Genomic DNA, 27,964 nt, shown 5'->3' with positions numbered 1-27,964 from the left:
GTAAATGTTTTCGAGCAATTCGATCCGCCGTGAATTAGGCACCAATTTAACTCGCCATCAATTTATTCACCACCAAACTTCAATCACGACACATCTTGACCGCTTCCTTTTTGCGTCATTCCATCTTCTTCTGTCTCACTTCTTTTTCTTTTTGGCCGACTTTTCCGTCTCGACCTGTTGTTGGGCGGATGCCGCCGCGATCTCCGCCAACTGAATGCGGTAGTTGTCGCGCATGACCTCCGCAAACGCCCGGTACCTCAGACTCGGTTTCTGTGGGTGGAAGGGCGGTGGCGTCACTCGAGAAGATGGGCACGCGTCTGGTGGGATTTTATGACTGATGACAGAGCGGTTTATGGAAGCCACATGTGGAGTTGTACTCGTATAAAGCATGTATATGTAGGTATAGGGGGAGCTAGGCCGGGGCCTTGTTGCGGCTATTTTCAGCATGATAATTCCCAATAAACGAGCTCTTTCATAGGTTATTTAAAAACGCATATAAGCAGCTTAGTGTGGCTACCTATAATCAGCAGTATCATCAGAGTCATATATCCAAACCATTTCAGGATGAGCTTTATGACCTGCGACCTTTAGCTCAGTAGCAGCTAACAGATTGATGCTTGTGAATGACTTATCTTTGATTTATATTATCTGATAATTGGACACTACATAGGTATAGAGACAAGATACATATTCCTCGATTCCCTTAAAATATCCTACGCAAAATATATTATACGTAATATATCATGAGATTTATAGAAGCTGCATAGTTTAGCATTACCGCTGATCATCTTCAAAGTTAAAATTACATTCGAGTGAAGGCTCAGCTCCGTTCATTCTAGCCAAATGGCACATATCACTATACGGAGAATCTGTTGACCTCTCTTCGGAACCGAATGTAGCCGCTCTGGACCGGCGATGATTCCTGGACCGGTATGACCCACCGTCCAAGCCTTCCAGCCAGTTACGTCAAAGCAGCAACCGCGTGACGTAGAGACTGATGACGTCACTGGCCACAGGTAGGTATAAGTGAGCGAGGTCTGCCGCGCTGAGCAGCAGAGATAGTCCCGCAGCGGAGGATCGCGCGCATTTAGGAGCGAGGCGGTCTGATCTTCGGTGAGCCAGGAGCAAGGTGTGACTTCAAGGAATCCACAGCTCGACGATCTGAAATACCGTGTGAACCGGCATATAACTCAACCTCTGCTGTGTTAAGCATACGGTCTGTGTCCACAACAGCAACAGCCTCCGAGAGTGCCTTCAACGCCGTCTTCACCACCGCGTATACCTCTCCAGACCATGCTGCGTCTCTTCTCCACGTGCTGCGTGTGCCTGCTGCTGCTGGCTGTAGCTGTGGCACGTCCCGACGGATCTCTGTACTTCCCAGACGCCTCTGAGGAGGACCAGTTTGTGAATAGCGTGGTGCCTCTGGGTCGTGCGCCGCCAGCCGAGTCTCCGCACATCCGGAGTATCCTGAGGAGTAACCTGTTCAAATCGAACTTCCAGATCTACCACAACCACGAGTCCGACAACGGCGTATCTCGTCCGGTGATCAGGGAGCATGAACGTCGCGTCTGAGGGAGCACGAACGTCGCGTCTGAGGGAGCTCGAACGTCGCGTCTTAGACCGTGACTGAGGTCGTGAGGGTGACTGAAGACCTCGACGTCACGTTTGTGGATAGACACCGATGACCAACGCAATCGGACCTCTTAAAACTCGAGTATCATGTCCATGGAGAAGCGGAAGGGGATGCTTACGAGTAGATATGAAATGTTTGAGATGACAGGGTGAAGGGGTGTGGTAATGTAATTCTACTGGTTCTGTTGTTTCCCAGGCTATACCGGAATGAAGGAGGGAATGAGTAGGGAGAGTCAAGACTTGGGAAGACTGCATCTTCGAAATGGTACAAAATGTGGTTCTTTGTGGACAATTGGAGCATGTGGCCTTGATGGTAATTAATTTGCTATTTAAGCATTTGGTAATTTATGTAAATAACAATGCTCGTAGTGTCACAATGAGGTGAAATAGTGCCATTAAACCTGTAAACGATTATTCCTGTGATACCATTTTCGTACTTATTTTATTTCGTTGGTGGTGCAATGCATAACTTGAATGCTGAATAACATTTCGAGACAAATAACATCGTTTTGTTTATGTACGAATGTTTTGTAGAGGCGAGTGTCTGACCCAGTGACCCATGGATTTCGAATCCCTGGTTACTACCGGGAGCTTCGGAATAGGGGCTTAGCAAATGGAAACTGTCTTCTGATTTCGATTTATATAGAGATACATTTTTGGGAACTTTTTTTTTGGGAAATGACCATCTCGAAAACCGATTTAATGCTGGCCGAGGACATGACTATGACTTGCTTTGTGGATATATCTCGTTCTTTTGCTGTTTTACGTGCTAAAATAATTTCAATGCAGAATAGGATAAGTTATTTCGTAACTCATATGAAAATGAAGATCAGAGAGGTTACTTTTGCAGCATACGTCTTCTAAAAGGTTACAATAGAGGTCAATATTTGAGGTATAACAGTACCTATTTTTAAGCAGCCTGGCGATGTCGTATCAGATCACAAGTGTCCTTGGAAGCACGTGGGAGATCAGGCCTGGTAGATCAGACTTATTCTACGCTAAGCTTTCACTCATATACCCATGCACTACGTCATTTTAGCACGTCATTCAGGCTTCAGCTTCTCATTTGCGTCGTCTCTGTAGCTCTGACGCAGTGTCTGCATCTCTCAGGCGCAGTAGGTCTGTATCTCTGAGTGGCTGTGTGTCTACCGAGTTAACACTGCGCGGTGCGCAATACTTTCACGCCATAAAACTGGCCTCTAGGGCGGCCAGGGCCACGATGTCAGGTCGACTCTGAGCTAAGAGCCCGACTGACCGCTGGCTGCCACTCATTTGAATGCCAGAACATCACTTTCACTGTTGGCACCAGTGCGATTATCAAATGTGCACTGTGCAGTTGCAAGCACGTTCATGGAATTAGTGTCCAAATAATGGTCCGGTTGTGGGGCAAATCGTCGTACGGCCAGTACGAAGTATGGTAAAAAAATTTATGTAACGCCTTGTGACGCTTATGAATAGGAGATTCACAGTTCACTCCTTCTAGCAGACTGCGGGGCGTGATTCATTTAATTAAATTACCATGCATATGTGCAGCTGTTCTTTCAAGGGCTGCAAAACAGAAATGCAAACAAATATAAGCATAAAATATAGCACATACCTACGTATCAACTGAACTTTAAGTGCAGCGCTATATGAGATAACCCTGGGTTTGTATCGTAAAAGCTGCAAATTATTTCACATGACAATATCTTTCAGTTGCAGACGATGCTCTGCAAGCATGCATAGTTGGGTCCTGTCATGCCAGTTTTGAGGACCCGTGCCTGCCTTGACCTAGTAACGAGAAGCCATTGCAGCAACCGGTTCTTAGCGCATCGAAATCATGGATGACAGCCTCTCAATAACATGGAATTAATGAGCCGAAGTGACCGTTATACAGCGTGCATTGTGCATGCACAGCACACACGACACTGATGCTTTGATAAGTTATAAGTGTCAGCTGATTGTTCTGTCATGGATGATGCCGTGGCAGCTCAGTGGTTACCCAGACAAACCTTTTGTTATGATGTATATGCTTTTAGGGTCTATGATCTACCACGCTGCACTTTCCATTATAGGATGATCTCATTGGATCACTATCCCTCAACAAAATCCGATTGATATAATGTGACATTTAATTCATATACAAACTTTTATACTTTACGAATGTATACTTAACCTTAGTTTCAAACTTGAGTGGTAGTCAAGGCTCATGACGAAACTTAAAAAAATGGAAATTCCTATGCCATTATAGTTGTGTAACACCATGCATATCCTGCGCAAAACAATCATCTTTCTGACAAACAATACCTGTATTAGTGTCACTGTGATGAAGGCTTAGGCACTAGCGAGTCGTGACGTTCGGAATGTTCACAAAGCATTAGATCAGGCATTGTCCAACAGCTGTCAATAATGACAAGTGCAGCTATTCATTTATTTTTATTATTTTTCGAGAGAGAAACATGTGTTAGACATTGGCTTCTTGAACGAATTAATCCCAGACCCGAGCGTCTGATTTTACAGTTTTGCCAAAAAAAAATTGTCAGTTTGAGATACGACAGTTTTCCCCATCGTTTTGATCCTTGCTCTTCAATTGGCCACTGTACACAGCTACGTTATAAATCATCACCAAATTGTGATAATTGCTATCCACCTTGAAATCAGTCTCACCAATGAGCCGTGCAGTGACGTCATCTGTTCCAGTTTGGCGTCCTCTCTTCCGCTGTGCTCTGCCGACATGAAGTCACCGACGGCCGTCCAGCGCTGAGCGAAATTCTCAATCCGCCGCTCGTGTTTTTTGCTCTGTTCATCCTGTGTCGGCCGGGGAGAGACACGTAAGTTGTTACAGAACATCATCGTCACAGATCAAAGGATTATTTTCAAGGTAACCTCGATGCTGTTGCTGGATAAGAACCAAAGGACGCTTGTCTTACTGAACAAACTGGGCTGTCCCACCCTTTGTTTTCGTCGTTAAGCACTACAGATAGTTCTTCCGCCCGTCGACAGTTGCTAAGCTGAGAAGACTGAACAGTGAACACAACACACCAAGTGTCTACCACAATCAACATGAAGGGTTCACCACACTCCTATCATCACAGGTGCAGTGCAGCTGTCTGACCTTGAACTGGTCGTCGCAGACAGTCAGACGGCGCGGCTGGTCCACCACAAACAGACTCGTGTCCACCTCGTTTAGTACGAACGCCGGCGGCAGCTGCGGCGTTACAAACAGCGGCTCCGGCGCCAGCTCCGGCTCCGTCTCACGGTCGGACGACGGCTCCGGGCTCCGGACGGAGCCGCGGTCCGGCGGCTCCGGCGGCCCCGCCCCGGACTCGGCCGGCTCCGGGGGCTCCGGCGGCTCCGGCTCCGGGTCCAGGGGCGCCTCCCGGAGGTCACTGGCCTCCAGGTCACTCTCAGGCAGCGGCTCGAACTCCTCTGAAAACGGTCACATCTCGTGTGATCACACGGGGCTGTGAAATTGATCTGTGATATTGCTCAATGCGTTGGTGATTTTATGTTACCTATTGGAATCGGGATTTCTCACGTATCGGGCCGACTCTCGAATAGGTATGCTTGGTTGGTTTAAGGGCTTTCATCTCTTTATCAGTTTCTATAAATTCAAGACCGGTTCTCTCCAGCCTTAAAAGGCAAATTTGATCTACACCAACTTTGCAACTATCTAGCACGGTGTTTTTTTCTATCCAATTGATGTACATAATCACCTGAGGAGGGCAGCGTCGCGAGCTCCGAGTGCGCCATGGCCCTCTGGTTGTCTCCACCGGCTGGGGTCGGAGTAGCGGCGGCGGTGGTGGGCACCAGGGTGGGCCACTCGTCCGGCAGGCGACACGTCCGCTGGTCCAGGTACTAGCCAAGGACAAGGACACACATATACGGAGTTGGAAGGTTCGGGAGAAATTCTCCGCGATCAACACGGAAGCAATGTGCAGTTTGTGATGTCATGCTGCTTGACCCAAATTCATTTGCATATATTGGCATTGTTTAGATGCCGTTTGGCTCGGCTCTAAGCCTCGCGGAAGGACGCATCGAGAAAATTGCATTTGAGGATCATGAATTTGTCGGTGCCTGACGGTATACACTTTGGACATTCTTACCTCGAGTCGCATTTTCCGGGCGCGCTCAGCCCTGCCCGCGTCCGCCGTCTCCCAGGCTGCCTTTTCCAGCTTGATGGCGTTGATGTGGTCGTGGTTGTAGAACAGCTCGATTTCATCCTGCGGAACAAAATCCGTATGCATTCAATGTCATTCAAATTTCAATGTGAGCTTTAGGTCTATCCAACTTCGGATGGTAACCATCTGTATATAATTAACACCACCCAATAACAAACCCCCAAAATTACGTCATCATACAGAGTACCATATTCCAAAAATATGATTGGCTCGATTTTGTTGGTATAGGTGCTACTAATAATAAAACTTCGAGGCTCGTAGCGAACTACATACGTTCCCCAGTTAGACGTACCGCTCGTTGTTCCGTGCTGACGAGCCTCAGCATCACGTGTGGCCGGCTCCTGTCGATGTCTGTCGAACTTCGGACGGGCTCAGGCGTTGTGTCCGTCACCAAAGGACCGCCGCTGCCGCCTGCACCGGCGGACGGCGGAGCTGAGGGGTGAACATAGTGGCTGTCAAACAATTTTTGAAGATGTTATACGCAATATAAGTCACGTGAATGCGTTAACGTGGCGAATTTGGGTTAAATACCGCATAAGCGCGTTTCCGAGTGTACAAATGCAATGCTTCGCTGACTTTGTTTATCAGTAATCCAGGTGAAATTATAACTGTGTGATTTACTGCGGTATTGGTGGTTAACATCGCTCAACTGCAAAAAGTGATGGGAATATTATGAGACGGTTGTCTTGGAACATCGCCTGTGATCATACGCATGCACACGACTATTTTCTTAGCGGTGTTCAACACGACTTCGCACACCATGTTTCTTCACGGCCGAGCTGACACAGCTGTTGAAGACGCTAATTTAAGGGGTCAGCTAATTCAGATTCACCGAGTTTCCTGCGTATTGCTGCTCCACAAACATCGATGAGCATGCGTTTTACGCAATTACTCCTGCTTTTGACTTTGATCTCGCTTTGCTGGTGCCGCAAAGGCGGTAGGAAGCTAGACTCGATCAGTTGCGCTGACCGTAACCGTCTGATCGGGATCGCCGAGCGCGACCGGGTGGTGACGGTCGAGCGGCTGCCGGGCTCTCGGGTCAGCCTCACGTGCCACCACTGCGACGAGCGCGACGACCACTCCTCCAAGCGCTGGTACTTCACCACCGACCTGTGGGCGGTCGACGTGCCCGGAAAGCCAGTGGAGCTCGACGCCGGTGACTCGGCGCGCGTCACCGTCGGGCCAGACCACACGCTGGTGATCAAAGAACTGGATGTGAATGACACCGGCATGTACTACTGCTTCGATCGGTACCACACGGACGGCCAGCACAAGTACATCTACACGGTGGACATGCTGTTCCCGCAGAGGACGCCGCCGGTGGAGGGATCGACTGAACGCGACCTGGACAAATACAAGGAGAAGTACATCAACGAAACCACCACGAAGAAGCTCAAGACGTACTTCCGTTTCGAGGACATCCAGCTGTATTTGTCGTGGGCCCCGTGGTCGACGTGTCACGGCTGCAAGGGCCAGCCGGGCCAGATGTGGCGTATGGGGACGCTGCGACAGCGCAATGTTGATTTCGAGCAGGATGACTTGAAGAACACCCGCGGAAGGACATCGGTTTCCTACAAGACCGGTCTGGCAGCGCGCTCCATGCATGTCTTCTTGCACGAAAAGCAGCTGAGTCTGGTCTTACGGGAGCTGCCTGATTATCTTCAAAGGCGAAACTGCTCCAACCCACGACGCTGCAAGAGCAAAAAGAGTGCCGCCGACTCTCTTAGAGAGCGTTCCTTCCTGGCGGCTCTCGGACCGGCTCCTCGCAAGCGCTTTCAAGCAGCAGTCTTCGAACAGGACCCGGCCATCCTCGAGTGTCCCTGGCCGCCCGAGAAGACAATACGTAAGAAGCTGAAGAAGATGGTAGCAGACACGGCGATCGGCAGCATGCTCGGCGTCCGCATGGAGCGGCCACGGGACCGCGACATCACCTGGTTCTACTATAACCGCGTCATCAACAAGTCGTCCGTGTTCGCCGACAGCGGCCACCGGATGCGCGTGTCGCGCGACGGCCGTCTCATGATCGCCTCGGTACGTCGCGACGACCGCGGCCGGTACAGCTGCGCAGAGGAAGGCGTCGAGATCGCTGTCATCCAGCTCACCATCAAGCCGACCTACAGTCTGGCGCAGTCGCGAACTTCGCTGCGCGTCCTGGCCATCGGTTTCGTCCTCGACCTGTGTCTGTTCACCTTCTTCCTGGTGGTGCTGTACCGACAGAGGAGGGTGCAGCGACTGCTGGCAGGCGCCAGGTGGCGGCACGAACAACGTCAAGAGAGGAGAAGGGAGCATGGCAGGAAGAAACGGTTCCTTCTGCAGCAGCGCAAACAGCTAGAGGCCGACCGCAGTCAGCTGATATCGGCCGGTGTCAGCGCGGACGAGGTGCTGAACCTGCTGGAGGACACGCTGCTCAAGGATGACGGGGAGGAGGCGGACGTGGAGGAAGGCGAGGAGGGAGAGGGAGAGGAGGTGGAGGAGGATGAAGATGAGGGAGAGGATGAGGACTTTGAGGATGAGGACGATGGTGAGAATATAGTGTAGCGAGATATTTTAGTGCTCATTGCATGTGAAGTGTCAAATTAAGCTCGTTTTTATTGAGATTTGCGTCCGACTATGTTTTTAGATCCACTGCGCCCATTTACCGGAGGACGAAGATGCATTACAGGACGTCGTGGCATTTGTTAGAGCATGTCATGGGCTGCACATAACCGATTTCCTCAATGATGCTGACACCAGAAGTTGTAATGTATCTGTTAATTGGTTGTTTTTAACAACCATGCTGATAGCATATTCTGGTGTTAGCTTCATTGTTAAGATATTACGGGCTATGTGTGGTATGGTTTGTTCTAATGAATGTCATGACGTCCTGTTTGTGTCTTCGGTCGGTCCTTTGTTCGTGTGTCAGATCTCTAGAAAACCGTGTTTGTGTTTTATTGTTAATCGTTGTGTGAATGACCTGAACATACGCAATTTGACTTAAAACCTAGCGAGCACTTGTGTCAACGGTCTCTGAATTGGTACTCACCAGCTTGAGGCTTGCCCCTGTGTTGCTGCGCATTTCGTCCTTTTTTCGTTGGTTTCTTGTTCGTGGGTAGCACCACTTGAGAGCGAAACTCGAAAGGTCCATGAACTGAAATAAAAACACGGTTATTTGGGACGCCAAGTTAAATAACCGATGCTTTTGGAAAAGGTTACGCGACAGATCAGCACAATTTAATGGAGCAGCTGTTCTTGAGTCACTTTGACGATCGAGCCGGAGCAGCAGGTTTTTAGACAGATAAACGATAAACCTGAAATGTGTGTTTGTACTGTTTCCGGGCGTGATACCTCCCCTGCTGCTGTTATCTTCCCCGCCCCGGCCAGGCCGCTCCGCGCCGCTGCCGGTCGGGAATACGAGTATATATTCTCAGTTTCATTATGCATCGAGCTGCCGTGTTATTGCTGCGCTATAAGGTGCTAACTCGCCGCGATTTGTCGTCAGGCTGTATATACCTTGGTCAAAAGTGACGGTCACTCAAGCAGTGGATGGCACTTATAGTTGCTACAGGTGTTCCTTACAACGCTAATGAATTAGCTATTGATGGGTTGTATAAAATATGCATTACAGGGGATGAAAACAAGTGAAGTGTTAAATTAATAAGTGAAAAGTGCAGCATTGTTTTCTCTACGGAAGTGTAAGAAATTTGTCACGTTTCATCGGAAAATAAAACAAAACGGCGAACAAAGAATCGCTTAGTAAATTGTGAGTAGCATTCGTAAGCATACACCTATCTCGGCATAAAATGGATTATTTTGAGTGCAAACATGGGCCTGAATATTGGAGAAAGAAAAACAAAAATTGGAAAACAAGTACTCAGTACAAGCAACGAATACCATGTCTATTTCCGGCCCAACCGCCTCGAAAATTTGTGCTGGCAATGAAGACAGAACCGGTCATCGTAACCATGCGTTTCTTAGGAATCAAAGAGGAAGAAGATTTGACCAATCCAATGCCTCGTCTGAGGAGAAAATATCTCCAAAAACTGTACAATGCGCGTTCCAAAGTGGTGGTGTTCCAACAGCCTTGCGGTCTTTATGCCCACATGGTGTTTTCTAAAGTTATCCGTCCTCGTGATCACATAACATTCAGGTCAATGCGTCGGGAGGGCCACCCATTCTCACTGACCATCTATGTCGATGGCTTTGACGTGACTCGAGTGAGCCAGTGCTGTGAGTACCGTCGGCAGGCTGGCGAACATGTGGGCGGACCTCACGGCCACTTTATAATGGTGGACGTGGAGGGTGGCTATCCATGCTCTCGCTGCATGGCGGCGAGAGACTATCGCCTTCAGAAACAAGAAAAGGTGTTCCGTGACCTCGATCGGCAGCTGCACGAAACAGTTCACTCTGCACGGAAGAAAATACAGGCTTTGGAAGAGGATTATCTAGCAGACGTGGACTCCCACAAGTCTGTCAGCCGTCGGTCTACAACCTCAGCTGTGGGCAGCGCTGGCTCCGGCTCGCCGAAACAAGTGGTCTCGGTCACCGTCTCTTCCGCGAAACGGAAAGCGTCCGCCGCCTCTGCCGGTGGCAGTGTGAGTGCGAGCGGTGAGGACGGCGGCGAGGAGGGAGACGACAGCGGAAGTGACAGTGGAAGCGATAGCGGTAGTGATAGCGACTACGGAGGCGGGTCCAGCAGCGCTGACTCAGGCAGCGGCAGCGATTCCGGGTCCGACAGTGGGTCTGATGAAGATTAAATGACGTGGACGTTTGAATCGCTAGTGTAATCTGCTTGAATGTCTCCTACTTTATTACATGTCGGTTTAATTCACTTTGATTATACGCAAAGGACAACCTTTTAATAGTTTGGCTCGCTTTCGAGTCACAAGGGACATAAATGCTAAGATCGCAGCCCAATTACTTTTGAATTTTACTGAATGAATTTTACTGTGGCGAACCGCATCCGAAACGAACGTGTCAAAGGACCCCACTTGAAAACTGACAAGAGGGGCAGCGTTACTGTTTATTGGTCGCGTTTTGTAACGATTGTGTTTCTAGTCAATATAAGATGGTCAAATTGTAGTTAATTTACATATTGCTCACTTCCAGTGCCATAGATTCCTGTGCTATAGGTTATCAAAATGTTGTTGAAATGTTCGAAACTCCTAGATAAAGTTCCATTTTATGAATTTTCTTAGGTTTCGAAACAAGTTATTTCTGAAAATAAACATCGCGCGCATTATCAATTTGCCCTATCCTCATCCATTCTTTCCATACATCACGTCAGTTTTCTCACAACTTGCCGACACCCGGGCTTCCTCCACTTACTGTACTGTTCGGAGACGCCCGCCTGGGTCAGTTTGTGCACGAAGCCCCACTGAGAGCGCGTTAGAGGCCACGTGTCGGCCTGCACCCGACACACCAGCCGGTAGCGGTCCCAGTTGTCAGGCCTCTGGGGTCGGCTCACGTCTCCGCTGCTGCTGCCGCCGCTGTCTCCCGACCACCGCTCGTGGTCGCCACTGGTGCGTGAGGAGCGCGACCGGCCCCTACCGGCGCCCCTCTTACCCGGCGAGTCCGGAGCCCCGCCGCGCTCCTTCTGTGTGGTCAAAAGAAAGGGGAAAATGACGAGGGTTGTATAACTGAGTGAACAGGGCTGTCAGTGATAAGTGCATAATTGAATAAACAGGGATTCAACCTGAAACATTTCATTGTGGTCTCTGCTCTGTAGACCAGACAGAGCATGCTAGATGTCTCAATGCATAACACATATATACATCATACGGCGTGCATAATGCGGGATAAAATAAAGACACTATTTACCCTGTTGAGAGAGCCCTTTTTCTTTCCATCGTGGTTGCCGTGGACGTTGGTAGACGGTATGAAATACTCTTCTCCGTCCATGACGAACAGTGGTATGACCGCTTGCCCTTCACCCTCTGCACTGGCCACGACGCTGTCTGGAACGTCCAAAACCGAGCAGCTGGTCAGAAAAAGTGAGCTGCAAAGGTCAAAACCCAACTGTTGAAGGCCAGCTGTGATGCTTTGCACTAGACGGCTAATTTACTTTTTAGGAAGAGACGGTCAGTAGGTCACATTGGCCTGCCTTCCAACATCCAAATGTATTACTGTCCTCCAAAATGATCACTAAATTAACTACTTCCAAACTTTCATTGTGCCGTCTCAAATCGTAGCGGAGCGATCTATAGAACAAAAGATGCAATCTTGATAACCCAAACGTGCAACCTAACGATTGCACAACTTACTTTCGAAATCGAATATCTGCACTTTGATGAGGGCTTTCCGATGGCTTGTCTCCATCTGCAGAGTAAGTTGATGTCCTTTTCCCGCTCTCATGTAGAAGCTGTTACGAAACGGAGAGCATGAATGTCAAGTACCGAAGCTCAAGATAAAAGGCACATTAGTGCCGAAAGTATGAGAGCACTCGTGTATCGCTGTATTGTTATTTTCGTTCAAGTGAAGCACTTGAGTTAGTGTGCCAAGTGAACAATAACATAGGCTAACCATGACGTAGCGGTAAGGTCAACCCTCAGAAGACTACAATCTGATGAACTAGATACAACCCTTTTATAAATTCACTCATCAAAATAGGTGTAGGTACTTGCCAGCAATCAGCAATCTTAATGAAATAAAATGCTTGGAATAAAATGCCCTGGAATATTGCCTAACATGGGCTCATGAATTACCCTGCTGAGAAAACGTGACCCCAACATGAGAGTAAAATTGAGCTAATATATGCGATTACAGTTGCATCATTGGACTGCAAAGTTCAAGTCTCGGACCGACGTTGCACCGATTAACTCTGGGTTTCAAAATACCACTGAGACATCGCCGAACACAATGCTCCTCTGGCCGATCTCATAGACCCGAGATAGTGAGGGCGAGCGGACGGCGTCGTCGGAAGCTGAACTGATACGACCCAAACAGATCTCCGGGACGGGCCGGACGGCGGTCAGTGGCCTGTCAGCGGTGCTGTGAGACGCCAGTGGACGAGCTGAGCCTGGGAACAACCATTTTACTCCTAGCGAAGACTGCTGATAGTTTAAAAAGAGGGTTGTACTAAGACTGTTTTCTGTGCTCGGGTTGTTTGGCATTTCTCTTTACTGTAATCATCTGTTCAACATAAAGCTCAGGGTTCAGTGTTCCTAGAAACTTTGTCTGAGCACCCTTCACTATGACCGCCATGCTTCTTTTGACGCTGGCACTGCTAACGGTGTCTCCGCTAGCCACCTCGAAGAAGACAGACGACTCCTTCAAGGTGGTGTGGAACGTGCCCTCCTCAGAGTGCGCCAACTTCAACGTGACCATCGACCCGGCACAGTACGGGTTCATAGTCAACTCGGACGGCGCGTTCCGGGGAGACCGGATCGTGCTGTTCTACAACCCCGGCCTGTATCCTCAGATCCTCTCCAACGGCACCCGGGTGAACGGCGGGCTTCCACAGCTGGGCGACCTGAGACTTCACCTAGACGCGTTCGCTGCTGATGTGGACCGCTACATTCCAGACGTCAACTTCAGCGGTCTGGCAGTGATCGACTTCGAGGAGTGGACGCCGTGGTTCACCGAGTCACCTATGAAGTACCGGCTCGCGTCACACCAGGCAGTGCGAGATGAACACCCCGACTGGCCAGAAGAGAGAGTCGATGAACAGGCCCGAGAAGACTGGGAGTGGTGGGCGCGTCTCTTCCTCGAGCAAACTCTCAGGGCGGCGGAGAAGGCGCGCCCTGCGGCGCTCTGGGGCTATTACCAGTACCCCCTGTGCAAGAACCTGGAAGTTGAGAACGGAACGTGTCCAGGGAACGTTCGGGAGCATAACGATCAGCTGTCCTGGCTGTTTGGAGACAGCTTTGCGCTGTACCCCTCAATCTACCTTTTCCTGAACAATTTTACCAGCGAAAATCGCCGAGACACTGTCATCGGACGGCTGGTCGAGGCTCGGCGCCAAGCAGAGGGTCTTCCCATTCTCCCGTACACATGGTTCCAGTATCACGACGACGAGAGCTACCTCTCGGACGAGGACCTCATCATCATGCTCGGCGAGCCTGCTGCGCGTGGCTCGGCGGGCGCGGTCATGTGGGGCTCGTCCTCCAACTGCGACACAGCGGCCCAGTGTATTCGTTTGGAGGAGTACCTACGTGATCACCTGGGACCCATCGTGCAGACCCTGGTCGAACTGACGCCTGCCAAGCGAGACGCCTGGCGACAGCTGCTGGAGCAGCCGGCCGGTCGCCAGCTGCTGCGTCTCGCGATTAAGCATAAGCAGTGGTCTCAGAAACAGCCCGACCCGCAGCGAAAGAAGGGCGTGGGTATGATCACTGAGCTGGAGCTACTCGCGGGGACATCAGACTCGTCATTCGGCATTGGCGACAACAGGGTCAACTATTTGACGGGTGAAAAGAAAGCACCGGTTGAAGACGGCGGAGTGGGGTGGGAGAACAACCAGCAGCTGCAGAAGATTCGTGAATGGCAGTCCTCACTGGATCAGCAGTTGTGGGAGATCAAGCGGACGCAGGAAAAGTATCGATAGGTATGATGCTGAAGTAAAGCAGCCACGCGTCCTTACCCTAAATCCAGTTACAATGAGCCTCTGTCTTGAGGCCTTGACACTTTCGACGCATAAGAACAATGATGCTTACAATTTTGTGAAACGAATTGAAATACACTTCGCCATAAGTTAGTCAAAGTGAACCGAAAACTTACGAGTTAGAGTGCTCGTACTTGTGCTTCGGGTAGCTGAAAACTGTAAAAACCGAACACGTAAGTTGTCGGACAGCATGCTAATACAAGTTAAAACCCTGTGCCCATGCGTTTCTCTTTGCCCCGTTCACTTACTCGAAGACCACTTGGTCGGGTCGCGGCACGTAGTAGTCCACGACGTGGCGCGTGTGAAAGGAGGCCGCGCAGCCCGCCAGTGAGATGTGTTTGACATCGGAGAAGAGCCTGCGGTCCTGCACCTGGTCCATCAGCCAGCAGGTCCAGCGTCCGTCGGCGGCGTGGCCCTCCCGCTGCCCCTGCTGCGGCAGGGCCTCCGCCACCAGGCAGAAACCCTCCTGCAGGACGATGCCACGTATCAGGGTGGGATTGTGTATGGGGTTGTGTAGACTCATGTAAACTCAGCCTTTAGGCTTTCTACAATGTCTTCATGACAGCCAGGCATAGTCAAAGAAATAAACTGAATAAACAACCATGAACACAGAGGTTAAAACATATATTTTTGCAATATATTGGAAGACCACTAACTGACTATGTCGTGGCGCCGCGCAGTCGTGATGCTCTCAGACTGACCTGACCAATTACAGTTAGTAACTGTAATTGGTCATGTTAGCCTGAGAGCATCACGACTGCGCGGCGCCACGATATTACTCACCGCTCCCTTCTTGGCCTGCATGGGGTACCCGGTGTGTCGGACGGGGTCCATCAGACACCTGTTGTCCAGGTCATACAGATGAGTCCGTACTGGAAACCCGGCCGACACGTACGGACGAATCGCAACCACCTGCGCCAGGGTCGCCCGATAAAGTCAATGAAACGACTTCAGTATTAACTCACCGTAACTCGCCGTAAAGATGAAAACTATGGGACTGTGACGTAGAACGTTTTAGGGAGCAATGATTATTCGCAAATAGTGACATCCTTGATAAACTGGATTTCATTCGATCACTGGCTCTTTTATTTTTATTTTTTCTCATTCTTCTTCTCCGTACACACATACCTTTTTTCCGTTCAACGTCCAGCGAAAAGGCTGCATTCCGCAAATATCACAGTACTGAGCTAATCCTCAACAACCTCACACCCTGCATTCAGACTGCGGGTGCTTCTTTTTCGCTCGCATGTCTTACATGATCAGTGTTGATTCGGAATCCGAGTCGGAACAGGAGGAACCAGCGGTGGTCGCCCACATCGGTGGCGTTTCCGCTCATCTCGGTGCAGTTGGCCGTGTGGAAGAGGTCGCCGTAAAACTGGTACCGGGACATCAGCGGTCGGGTGGCGTCCAGCATCCTCCTGAAGAGGCAGGGGGAAGAACATCAGAGTTTGTGCAAATGATCATACAGCGACGTAGCCAAGGTCATGAAAGTCAAACAGGAGAATAAAAAAGGCATTGTGATGCAAGGTATGGGGAGGAAATTCCATAAGCTGGTTGCCATCTGACAAGACATTAATCGTTTATCCATGCAATTGACAACTTAGATTAGCATCAATGATTAAAATTATCATTTTTCGCAATTCTTAGCTTCCCCAAACCAACAGACCGAGCTAATAACAGCACCTCGTCTCATGCCTTGCTGCGAGTCATTTGCGTTTTTTACCCACTGATAACATCCACCCGTCTACCTAAATGCCTGTCCCACCTGAGCATCTCGGCAGCCAGTTTATCTGCCTGCTGCTGCAGCTGAGGGGTCGCCCGCTGAATCTCAGCCAACACCCGCTGGTGTTCGATGGTTCCCCGTCGGTGAGCGCGCAGCATTCGCCGAGCCAGCAGCCGGCGCGCAAACCCCTGTAGCTGTACGGCAGCCGTCGTCTCCAGTGACCCATATCCTCTGGAGGGGGGGGGGGGGAGGGGACATCGGGTTAGATCAGTGTTTCATTGGGCTGAGGTACCGTGACAAGAAAATAGATTAGCCAAGCGGTCATTTAGTATGAGAGTTTGCAGCTTGCATCATGCATGTTGAGATAATTGATCAACAAATAATTATGATAAAATATCCCCTGCATGTCTACTTTCATTGCACAATAAGTCCCACGATTAGGAGTACATTTTGTTCTACCATAGCAATAGTCATCAACCACCTCTTAAGGCTGAAACAGACTCTTTCCGCATTCAGGAAATCGCATGCGAGAGCCTATTCAACTACATTATAGTTTTTTGCAGCAATCGCATCCGGGAGGTGCGTGCGATTGATGCGAGCGTGCTTCCATGCATTTAAATAGGCTCTCGCATGCGATTTCCTGACTGAGGAAATAGTCTGTTTCAGGCTCTAGTGGTGGCCTCCGACTAATTAGCTCACTTGTTGAAGACGTCATCGTCCGGTCCGTTCCTGCGCTCCGACTCCTCCTTGGGCGGTTTGCCGGTGCGTTTCGCTGCCGGAGTGCTGCCCGTCTTCCCGACCTCCTTCTTGCCCTGAGTGGCGGCGCGCTGCTTGCTCTTGGGCCGGTCCTTGGAGGGTGCTGGACTGCCGGCCCGGCGGCACTGCATCGAGTGCTGCAATCGGCGCCAATTTGAGAGTGTGAACCGCAGTTTACCGAAAAGAGTTGAGGATTTTTCTGATCTAAGAAAATGTCTTCCGGTTCACAGCAAGATGGAAATTTGTTTTCCAAGCAAATAAATTACCCTGGAAGCCCAATATAGCTGCAGATGTATGCAGATCAGATTTCCCATTCATGATGTTTGGTCTATCGGCCCCCTTGAACTTACGTTTGCATCCATCAGAAAGCATTTCCATGGGAAGACGGACTCGCTGTTTATATTACCAGCTAGCAGCTGCGGCAAAACTTCACACAGGCATTTCAGGAACGTCTGGAAAGGAGGCACCGGGAAAATAAGATTTGGGAATGGCAGCGGAAGAGACGGCGCTGTTGGCTCTATATGTAAAGCCTACATCGCAGCCCGATTATGCAACTGAATTGAGTGAATATTGCGCAATAAAGTGCACGGAATTATGTAACAAGAGTTCGTTTCAAGTTCCTTATATGTTAGATTAGTAGACATGGTTACTCATACTGACATTTTCCGGGAAGCATTGCTAGCGTTCGCTTTAAATGTGAAAGACAAACGTTGCATCATTCAAATGAGCGGGATCACTAACTTTATGGACATAGTCACCACTCAGCTTTAGAGACAAGTTTCACCTCTTGATAAAACAGGCGGAGGCCCTTCTCTTCCGGTTTGGTCTCGGGACAGAATATGCGGCAGAGGGCGGACATTTTCTCCTTGTGGTCACTGGGTGTCTCAGAGATAAAGTTTTGCATCAGTTGAAGAAGACCATCAGAAACGTCACCTGTGGCAAAACAGACGGTGAGAGTTCAGTAAGCATGTGACTGACGTAGGCACATATCACAGAACTGAATCGGATGTCTTGACCAGACACAAGGTAAACGGGACTGCTCTCGGAATGAAAACAAATATGCAGGGAGTTTACTGAAGTCTGTTGAAACTCGAAAACTCTTCAAAGTCAAATACAAGTTAAATATGTCAGTCGCAGAATAAACTCCAAACAACCTCACATAATGAGCCTCAGATGCAGGCTGAACTTCAAAACTACCTTTCTAAGATAATGAATAGCTTGGCTCAGATGCTTGCTGCTACTTTAGATCGTGCTGCTTCTGAAGAGAGGACTTACTGCCAGCCTTGAGATAGCGTCGCGGAGGCTCTGCCAGCCATCGCACCAGGTCACGAATGGTGCCGCATCGAAACTGGCTGTTGGAGCCGATCTGGAGCGCATAACCTCGGCCTGACGTCACTAAAAGCTGGGCCACATGACGCCTGCACGACAAAAACAGGAACGTCACATGTTGGTGTAAAGAAATATGACGCCTTATTTCTACAATACCGACCAAACACCTCTAATACAAATAGAAATGCACCTTATCCAAAGGAAGAGGAGTATGTAGAGGAGCTTTTCAACGGTTTTGCTACGATGACAGAGCTTCACCTTTCTCTATATCATCGTCCCTACAATTAAAACAAATGCATTCCGTGAGTCCTCTTGACAGCAATATTAAATTTGTTACTGAACGCAACAGGTATTTAGTCAAACGTTCAACGGTGCCGTTTGCAGCTGCTACTGAGTTTAATTTTGCGTGCAAAGCAATCAGAGCACCACCTCGCCTATCATCGCTTACCCAGCCGGCAGGCTGATGACTCCCGAGTCCGGAGAGCGGCGGCCCAGGGTGAGCATCACCCTCCCTGGCTGGTCGCTGCTCCAGCAGTACTCTGACACCACGGCGGCTCCGCGCCGCTCCGGCGGCTCCGGAGGCTCCGGCTCCGGTTCCGGTTCCGGTTCCGGCTCGGCCGGCTGCTCAGTCTCCGGCTCCGGTGCTGCCGGCTGTGTCTCCGGCTCCGGCTGCGGCTCGGCGGGCGCCGGAGCCGGTGCCGACTCAGACTGGGTCTCCGAGCGAGCGGTCAGCAGAGGTGTGGTCCCGGTGGCCTGGACAGAAGACGAGGGCTCTGGCGCCCGGGGCGTCTCAGTCGAGGTCATCGAAGGAGCTACGGTATCTGACAGCGCCGCGGGGTTGTCTGAGAGCGCTCCGGGGATTTCTGAGAGTCCCGCCGTGTTGTCTGTGATCGAGCTGGGGTTCTCAGTGGTGGCTGGTGTCGCCGGCACGGTCTCGGCTGTGGCAGACACTGCCTGGCTGTCGGTGACGGTGGCAGTCACCGGGGTCTCCACGGCGGCGGCAGGGGGCGCCGACTCGTCCGGCTGGTGGACAGAAAAAAAACTACAATAGGCTTGGTGAGATGATAATATTTAGCCACCCCAGCATTATGCTCAATCGTTGTATGAAACGCTTAGCTTTGCTTTGCGTAAAACATCATGGAACAATGTCTCAGCATTGATGTCAATTTGTATTGATCGATTTTTAAGAGACATCACTCAAGCCAAAGTTCCTTACGATGCTGGCGGGTACCGGGGCGGGTGGTTCGGGAGGAGGCTCCGGCGGCGCCACATGAAGACTGATGAAGATCCGAGAGCTTTCCAGCGTGTCGATGACTGGGTATCAATGCTAAGGAAATTCAATGTCATCGAAACCTTCCAAGGCCAAAAGTGAGTTCATACAGCGAAGACAGAACTATCGGATGCAAGTACGGATACAGAATTTCTCTACGAAAAAATGGCGTATAAAACAGCACACCGAGATTCTGTTATGTTTACGCTCTTATATGAGCTAAGATAATATCTTTCTGGCCATACCATCCATTATTCACATCCCACAGCTGCCCCCCCCCCCCCACAGCCCGATCGTGACAGGATACAGATGTAGAGAGGCTCGGTGTGGTCCAGTCGCCTCAGGGGGTGTTCGCCGTCCGAGTGACGGCTGCTCGCTGACAGACGGGTCCCCTTGGCCGCCTTATCTGCCTTGTCTTTGTCACCCCGCCCCGACATGGTGTTGGGAGGCGGTGTCGGAGCGGTCACCAGGTCAGAGAGCACGCACTGGTTGCGTAGAGCTGATACCGAGTAGAAGAGGTGGAGACGACTGGGAAGAAAGGAGAAGTTATGGTTGAACGAAACCGGGCTGGGATTGAATATTCAGTTGAAGTTTCGGTTGACGGGAGGGGGTTTTATTGTTGCTCTTTGTTGAGGTCAAACAGGCAAATATCATCCAAGAAGAGTAATTACTACTATTGAAGGCGAGGCAATAAGTATATTCTAATTAAGTGTAACCAAACTACTTCTAAATGGGCATTAAGTTATGCTGTGCCGCATAGCTTCCATGTCCATGCGGGACATGGAGGAATTCCTGTCACTTCTGGGCGCATAATGATCCCGTCGTCGATGCGCCTTTATATGCAACAAAATAACTTTTTATAACTCATCAATTATGCTATTTCACGTCAGGGCAGACCCGATGTTTGTCATTGCTCACTTGAATACTTTGCAGAACTCATCCATGTGCATCCACGTCTTGGTTTCTTTTGCCTTTGCCATTATGATGGCCGGTGCTGACGGGGACATAACTCTTCCCAGCGGACGCGACGCTCTCTGAGACAGAACATACGTCACATCATTCGTTATCGAAACAGTGCTCTGGCAAACTGATATCGAAGTCATGAACACTTCATAATTAATATTACACTGGATAACATTATAGAGAAGGAAATCCCTTAAAAGTTATTCTAACGATAAAAACTAACACGATGCAATAACAGGTTGGAACGTAAATTTAGACGGTGCAGCTCCCTACTTACGCCACTGACCCGCTGACACAGAGATTGGGTCGCTGACGGCTTCCTCTCGACAGACTTGTCGTGCTTATTGGATTTGTTGCCGCTCTTGCTTGGTTTCGTGTCCACGGTGACGGGCGCGGGCGATTTGTTGCTGGCCTGACTCTGTTTTGGACTTTCGGTCGGAGCCGGTTTGCTGTTGGTTTTGCTCGTTTTTGTGCTGTTGGTTGTTGGTTTGCTGCTGGTTTTGCTCGGTTTACTGCTGTTCCTCTCGCTGTTTCCGCCAGTTCTGGCGGTGGCTGGAGCGCGCGCGCTGCTGTCTGATAACACCTCTCCTCCGGTCTGCTGACAGAAAAATCCGGTTTGAGATGTTCGAAACATGCTTTAAAAGTGCAACTGCCAGACTGCTAGTTTCCTATCCTGACATACTTATTTATAACTCATAAAAACATACATGAATGCACATGAAAACGTAAAATATTTACCTATTGATTGAAAAACTAACAGCATCACTCTTTTTTATCCTCTATCTGTTATATAACCATCGTTATTTCTGCAAAAGGGAGAAACTTCCCTAAAAAGTAAGCACTGACCGCTGCGGCACTGGCAGGACTGTGCTCGGCGCTGAAGGAGGGGACATCTGTGGGCACCCCCTCCGCAGCGTCCGTGGTCAGCTCCGAGCTGGACAGGTTCCAAGGAGTGGTGACCTCCAGCAGAGGAGTGTGCACCTCCAGCATCTGAATCGGACGAGGCGGATCTGCGAAGTAAGAGTCAAGAACAGTATTGGTGTTTTTACGTAAAAATCACTCAAACACTGAAGCGCGTTAGCATTTGATGATTCGAAGCTTGCTAGATCATTGCCGACATTTTTGCTCATGCATTTCTTCAAAGAAATTAATGTTAATTCCTCGCCTTCATTTACGTACTGGTGAGGTCCGGATCCCAGAGGTAGCGCCGCACGTTCTTCCAGGGCGGGGTGGGCGGTCGGGGAGGTGGCTTTTCGAGCGGCACGTCCCGGAACTGGGAGACCAGCGCTAGGTGGGGCAGATCAGGGTCCAGGGGAACGTCGGCCGCCGAGCAGTACTGATCCTGGTGGCAGAGTGGGATGAGGAAGGCTGTAGAATATTTCCGACTGACAAGCTTAGTTAGAGTACAGAGGTTAGTTTTATAGCTGATCAGCTTCTTGACTTGAAAGGACCTTTGTTGACACTTCGTAATTATAAATGTATGCATAAATGTATGCAATTTTGGCTAACATTATGCTTAATTACGTGCACGCATGCTGTAATTAGCGAAAGGTATTGTAATGTGTCATAAACAATTAATTTCCGATTGCCAGTTCTCCATCTCCCAAAACTCTGGCTGGTGATTTGACACCATCAGTACCTGTGTGTCTTCCATCATAGCCAACACGAACGGCTTTTTGCGCAGTTGCAGCACTGCTTCGGATTCCTCGGGCTTCTCCTCTGTCGTAGGAGGAGGCTGGGGCTTCTTGGACTTGGCCTTGTCGGCCTTCCCTTTTTTATCACCTGTCGCCGAGTTCTCTCCTGCGGTGGAGAAACGTTTGCGCTGTTATAGTGTAGATTGGTAGCTGGAAAATTACCTTGGATATAAACAATTCATACGGCCGATAGTTTCGCAATCAAATATATTAGTAACGGAATTAAAAGGCTATGACTTCTCTCTCTCTCTCTCTCTCTCTCTCTCTCTCTCTCTCTCTCTCTCTCTCTCTCTCTCTCTCTCTCTCTCTCTCTCTCTCTCCCTCTCTCTCTCTCTCTTTTTCTCTCTCTCTCTATCTCTCTCTCCTCTCGCCCCTTGCCTGGCTTTTGTTTGCTGTGTGCCGGCCTCGGGGAGGAGGTCGCTGACGGTGCTGCCATAACGTTCTCCGGAGGAGGCTCTGGCCATGTGTATCGAGGAAGCAGCTCTTCTTGCATCAGCTTCCATACCTCTTCCGCCTTCATGTGTCTGCAGGGCGTGCAAAAATGACTCGATTATCTTAGCCGCCGTAAGAATGCTTATAGAGGCCGTACAAAAAGCTACATCTATGTATTATCAGAATCGTCAGGAATGTTTAGATAGACTACAGCAGGACTTTAGCTGGTTCTGATGTCCGGCTCGCAGCTGATATTTGCAATAAATTGAAATCTGTTTTGCCCCTCTGGCAACGTTTGTTATCTGTTTTACTCTTCTGGCAACGTCTATATGTGTTATTATTATCATAAATATTTTTATTTAAAGAACAGGTAAAAACATCTGAGTTTTCACGTCTACCCATTATAACGCTGTCAGGTTTCCGGTAACCGTTTTCTGTGCTTGCCGTTTGTGGCAAGTTATTTACGTCTATGGCACGGCCTATCCGTATTGCCGATGCTTTCAGATCTTATGCGGTCTGCACCCAAAAACTTTGCCTGTATCTAGGTTGGTGTAAACCTTCTAGATATATGCATGATGTGCATATTTTAAAATATTGTTTCAGCATTTCAATTTATATAAAAATTGAAAAAAATATTCGGAAACGACTGGTCCATTCTGGCTTTACGCCCATTTTTACTTCTTGGGCCACTGAGCTTGAATTACAAAATCTGTGGTTGATTGCCCAGAGCGTGGTTGCGGACCAGAGAATCATTCAAAGCCTGGACTGTTAATTGATACAGAGAAGTTGTGAGCGATGCGAGTAAAGGACGCATCCGGGTACTGGTGATTGAGATCCGCATAGGTAAGCGGCGTCGGCTTTTTTGTCGACTTGTGTTCGAGCGACCTATCTGAACTGCTCTCACTGTGATCACTGTGATCATACGTTTTGTCCAATTACTTTATGTTATTTTTGTTTTGTGCGTGTTTTTATCCTTAAGGAAAATTGCTTGACTATCAACATATTACAAATATATTATTTTTATGGATTCAAAGAATCGCAAGAAAGTTCAACGCATCTGCGCATTATGACATGAAATGATTCATTGAGAAAAATATCAGTTAATGAAAATAATAAACCAGTCAGGAGACCAGCCCATATCGGACTACGTACGATGCCTCTACCATAAGTGACTCTTCCAAACTGACTTGACCGTTACGTCATTATACCTCATGTAAACGGTCCTCTCCATACAGCCGGTCAGCATGGTTACAATCTCGTGGCCCTCGACATCCGCGCTCGATCGACGACCAGACGAGAGCACCTGCAAACGTGGTGACAAAAAGCAGTGTAAACCAAACATACATACGTGTGTTAGATCTGCATGAAGGTGGCAGGAGCAGAGAGGCTACTCACGACTCGCTACCCAAAATGTTTTGCTCACATAAGACGTGTAGGTCAATAGTTTCCTACATGCCGGGGTATGTCTTAAGCACAGCACGAGCCGGGCAGTAAAACTATGACCAAGAAACTGTCGGTGTCAAAATGCCATGTTATTTGATAGGCCGGGCAGTAAACAAAAGTTTACTGCCCGGGTTTACTGCCCAGGGCAATGACCTCTAAACTACAGTTTATCGCATTAGCCCAGAGGTATAATTGACTCGGAATGTATAATTGACATCATTATTGCATGATATTTGCCGCGTAAAATAAGAAAACTAACATTTTTTGGTAAAAAAATATCTGCTCTGCTTATCAAGGGTTTTGAAATATTTTGTATTGGTTACAAAGGCGAAATTATGGTAAGATATGCGCCTATCGAAATCCGTTATCGTTTGTTGTCTTATCTTCGTTTGATATGTCCACTGATACCTTGGGCCTAAGTTATTGCGTTATTATTTGAAAGTTGTAAGTCCTTTCCTCGAAACAAACATGTAAAATATGGAAAATATAATGTATTTCACGAAAGTTCAGCCATAGAGCATAAACAAAGTACGATTACATAAATAAATAAAAGATTCTTGTAAGAGCACTGGAAAATTTACGTTTAATCACTAGGAATATTATACCTTCTTCTTGTTCTTATGTCGTGGCAAGCAAATTATTCATGTATTATGTTCCTTGGATATCCAGTTGTTGTGCCATTCTGTGTTGATATTTTTAGACGCTATTCTTTTGGAAGTAAGGTAATTCGATGCATTTTCTTCTATGAATTTCCTTCAGAGCTTTATCCACAGCAGTAGCGCAATCATTGTAAGGAAATTATGGACAAAACAATTGTATAAGTGTGACCAAAACCTGTCAAAACGTTTTAATAGGTATGCGGCATGTAGGAAAAATCTTACTGACCTCAGCCGTACGAAATTATTTGGAAACTCGGCTTGCAAAATTTGACTCCGGCCCTCGTGCTCCGCACTCGGGCCTCCGTCAATTTTGCAAACCTCGTTTCCAAATAATTTCGTCGGCCCGGTCAGTAATATATAATAATACAGGTATGTGGTGCATAATGCATACCGCATAGGCTGCGTGTATGTTGAGTAAGTACAACTCTGATGTCCTGGACCCTCTCCTGACCCAAATATTCTGACGCTATCTGAGTTAGATATGTGATGTCTTCATCATGCTGAAGCCGTAGGGATATCGTGAAGCTTTCGCTATGCATTTATTAGCAATAGGTGCCCTGCACTGCATGCTATTACATGGGCATAATTTTCACGGCACCGATAGGATGTTATGTTCAAGTCAAGTAGCGTACTCCTTACGGTGTAACCTCTGAGCAGCCGATAACCTGCTGATCGCATCCGGCGCATTCCTACAGAGACATCTAGCGCCCGGTGCGGAAACTAGCCACTAGCCATGCGGCACAGCATACATCCCGGCGCAAACCTTCACAGACATCTAGCGGTAGACATTGGAACTATGAGCCTGATCTCGTTTCGCACGGTTCTGCCGCGAGCTGTGGCAAATGCATCTCACGGCGAAGCGGTGCTACGGTGAAGCGTTGTTAGAGGGCATGCTGCATAATGCTGATTAATCTTCGGAATAATATAAAGCGTTCTATTGACACATTGTTGTATCAAATAAAGATGCTTTAACAGCTCACTCCACGTGTGTCTTCCATTCTCTGCATGATAATTTTTACGTTTTTAGGCTTCTGTTTACCTTCCAGTCTATGGGTAGGTACCTCTCTGTTAATTAATGTCTGTTTGCTCAAGTTAAAAGTCGTGATTATACTGAGCTTAATTCTCAATCATTATGAATAGAATATTTTATACAGATTTTAAAATGAAAAATAATACTCAAAAGCACACCTGCAGAAGGGCTTTGGAGAGTATCAGCGGCCAAAGCTCGGTGAGTTTCATGGAGCGCAGTAGAAGAGGCCGTCCCTCTCGATCCAGGGGGCACCAGTCGTCCACACATACCTGTCTCCAGCACCCCTGTAAATTCCAGGAACAACAAAACGAAATAACGCCTGCTCGTACTCTAGAGAATGACATTTTTCAACCGTCTACACTCTACAGCTTTTGATGTAGGAAACAATTCTAATGTCCAAAGTGACGCCCTAAAACAATCTTAGCATAGATCCACATCCATAGCTCTTACCCAAATATATCATAACTTACCAGCACAAAGAGTCGGACCAGGTACTTGCCGCTGGGGTTGTAGAGGGGCTGATGCGGCACCCCGGGGCCCGCCCGGCACATGGAGTAGATCAGCGACCAGGGTCGCCACGGCTTCCCCACGCCGCCCTGGCCGCCGGGCACATAGTTGGCGTTGACCAGAACTCCGGCGTTCCCGAGCTCCCAGAGCGCGTGTAGCACGGTCATCATTTGTCGGAGCACCTGAGGAGATCGGATGTAGGAGAAATAATCGGCAGGATGTGGGATAGTGAGAGGAATACGAATATGCTGGGCAACTGGTATTTCAATACCTGTTCAGCATGGCTGGCCAATGAGAAGTAAGTGAGAAAAGATATCCCGATTTGACTATGAAGTTCTGTTGCCTCGTCTATTCGAAGCAATCCGGGTGCAAGATCACATCAGCTGGTCATTCGCAGAAACGTATGATCCCTTGCCAATTGCCATTTACGATGTAGGCACCCTCTTTTTAATCGCTCCTTCATTATATAGGTATATGTGCATATGAATTGTTCTAGACAAGTTAGGTAATTGTTTTATTTGAGTAGAATCAATGCTTTACCTTGTATTTGACGAGATGCTTATTTGGAGCCGACACGTCGAAAACAAACTCTTGTTCATCCCACGTTACAGGGCCAGTCTCTTCTAGATTTGAGAAATATTCCGAGAGTCGTATCCAGGTGCTGGCTTCCATATCATTGAAGAGAAACCGCTTTCCCAAAGGTTCCTCGAATAACTGTGAATGACGTTATGTTTTCTATTAAAGCCCCCACGTCGTGACGGAGACGCTGTCGTATTCAAATACAATATTTTGAGAACTTTTACGTTTGTGGATAAGTTACTGCCGAATTTAGATTATCTCTGTATCTTGACGGTATATGCTTGCAAAGCAAGCATCGAACAAGACTTAAAAATTCAGTAGTTATTCATGCTTAATGTTCCTGACGTGAATAGGAGCTCCCTACCTCGTTTGAAGAAAGTGACGAGGGTGCTGCAGCTGCTTGTTTTTTGTCCTTTGGTTTGGGTGCAGCCATGCCCCATCGCTCATTATTGACGGCGCTGTCGCTCCATTCTGGCCAGAGACAAGGTCTGGTCTGGCTGCTGACTCGATACCCGTTGTTATCTGGTGCTGTCCAGCTGAATGTGACCGGCTTCGCTGGAGCTGGTCTGATGTCGACTATCTCATTTGGGTCCATTTTAGTGGTGGTGTTTGGCGAGATAATAGTCGCATGAAACACTGATTAGCACATCTGTACAAATGAAAAAGACGTTTGCAAATGGATTATCCTTCCTATAACAGTATCGTATTATGCAACGCAAAGATAACGCATTCCGCTCGTCGACTACTGCGGCACGTTTTGTCGCAAAACGTGAGCTACACGATGCTCTGCACTTATTATGTGCGGGCACCTCGACTTCATTAGTGTCTTGCATTGGTAGTTGTTCATCATTTGGTGAATATGTGTAGAGCCGAACGCATGAACGTGCCTTTTCTTCGCTGTACACCGCCTCTCACGTGCACTTTATGCTCGTTTTCGAGTAAATATTGGCTGCATAAATGAACATGCGTACGGCGCCTTTTACGATTCACATTTCAAACGACGACAAAACTGAAAAAGCTGGCAGATAATTAGAGACCGAAAATAGGTGAATTCAGTAGAGCATCGGCAAGCGGGCTTCAAAGCATCTTATGGAGTTAAAAAATCAAGGTAAATGTTTTATTGAACTTTTGTCCAGTACATAATGCTGCAGGACAGTGGGCGTGTAAGCATATGCTTATGCATAATAATCTGCATAATCACTTATAATT

At 48.5% G+C, this 27,964-nt stretch overlaps 3 protein-coding genes across 5 annotated transcripts; 2 read left to right on the top strand and 1 right to left on the bottom strand.

Annotated features, from left to right (window-relative positions):
* Positions 1 to 45: 45 nt before the first annotated feature.
* LOC122369908 lies at positions 46 to 27,589 on the bottom strand. 3 transcript variants are annotated; one of them, XM_043345050.1, is made up of 32 exons: positions 27,120 to 27,589; positions 26,717 to 26,890; positions 26,140 to 26,358; positions 25,828 to 25,953; positions 23,746 to 23,840; positions 22,484 to 22,629; positions 22,051 to 22,211; positions 21,591 to 21,753; positions 21,258 to 21,421; positions 20,689 to 21,006; positions 20,367 to 20,482; positions 19,756 to 19,976; positions 19,395 to 19,492; positions 18,627 to 19,201; positions 18,125 to 18,267; positions 17,634 to 17,782; positions 17,200 to 17,301; positions 16,793 to 16,986; positions 16,136 to 16,324; positions 15,626 to 15,788; positions 15,154 to 15,282; positions 14,619 to 14,836; positions 12,032 to 12,129; positions 11,589 to 11,725; positions 11,097 to 11,364; positions 8,815 to 8,919; positions 6,085 to 6,224; positions 5,718 to 5,834; positions 5,328 to 5,469; positions 4,727 to 5,040; positions 4,279 to 4,419; positions 46 to 270 (listed from the first exon to the last, which is right to left on the bottom strand). In XM_043345050.1, the coding sequence occupies exons 1-32, from the start codon at positions 27,348 to 27,350 to the stop codon at positions 136 to 138; spliced, it is 5,691 nt and encodes a 1,896-aa protein (XP_043200985.1). In that variant the 5' UTR covers positions 27,351 to 27,589; the 3' UTR covers positions 46 to 135. The 3 variants fall into 3 exon arrangements, with proteins under 3 accessions (XP_043200985.1, XP_043200984.1, XP_043200986.1); XM_043345049.1 differs by having other exon boundaries at positions 20,689 to 21,009; positions 27,120 to 27,573; XM_043345051.1 differs by having other exon boundaries at positions 11,097 to 11,277; positions 20,689 to 21,009; positions 27,120 to 27,573.
* LOC122369909 lies at positions 6,327 to 10,846 on the top strand. Its single transcript, XM_043345052.1, has 2 exons — positions 6,327 to 8,534; positions 8,566 to 10,846. The coding sequence occupies exon 1, from the start codon at positions 6,660 to 6,662 to the stop codon at positions 8,328 to 8,330; it is 1,671 nt and encodes a 556-aa protein (XP_043200987.1). The 5' UTR covers positions 6,327 to 6,659; the 3' UTR covers positions 8,331 to 8,534; positions 8,566 to 10,846.
* On the top strand, positions 12,652 to 14,585 carry LOC122369910 (hyaluronidase-like). Its single transcript, XM_043345053.1, has one exon. The coding sequence runs from the start codon at positions 12,961 to 12,963 to the stop codon at positions 14,311 to 14,313; it is 1,353 nt and encodes a 450-aa protein (XP_043200988.1). The 5' UTR covers positions 12,652 to 12,960; the 3' UTR covers positions 14,314 to 14,585.
* Positions 27,590 to 27,964: the final 375 nt, after the last annotated feature.

Source organism: Amphibalanus amphitrite, unplaced genomic scaffold (genome assembly GCF_019059575.1).
Source record: "Amphibalanus amphitrite isolate SeventyFive unplaced genomic scaffold, NRLGWU_Aamphi_draft 001083F_arrow, whole genome shotgun sequence".
Taxonomy (NCBI): Eukaryota; Metazoa; Arthropoda; class Thecostraca; order Balanomorpha; family Balanidae; genus Amphibalanus; species Amphibalanus amphitrite.
The sequence above is the reverse complement of the archived record's forward strand: the minus strand, read 5'-3'. Positions and strand labels throughout refer to the sequence as shown.

Excerpts from the sequence above, each read along its gene's own strand:
- LOC122369909 (XM_043345052.1), top strand. The coding sequence starts at position 6,660 with ATGAGCATGCGTTTTACGCAATTACTCCTGCTTTTGACTTTGATCTCG.
- LOC122369910 (XM_043345053.1), top strand. The coding sequence starts at position 12,961 with ATGACCGCCATGCTTCTTTTGACGCTGGCACTGCTAACGGTGTCTCCG.
- LOC122369908 (XM_043345049.1), bottom strand. The coding sequence starts at position 27,350 with ATGGACCCAAATGAGATAGTCGACATCAGACCAGCTCCAGCGAAGCCG. Across the intron at positions 16,325-16,792 it reads GACGATGACGTCTTCAACAA|AGGATATGGGTCACTGGAGA; the intron begins GTGAGCTAATTA and ends CCCCCCCTCCAG. Across the intron at positions 15,283-15,625 it reads TCCGAATCAACACTGATCAT|GTGGTTGCGATTCGTCCGTA; the intron begins GTAAGACATGCG and ends ACCCTGGCGCAG.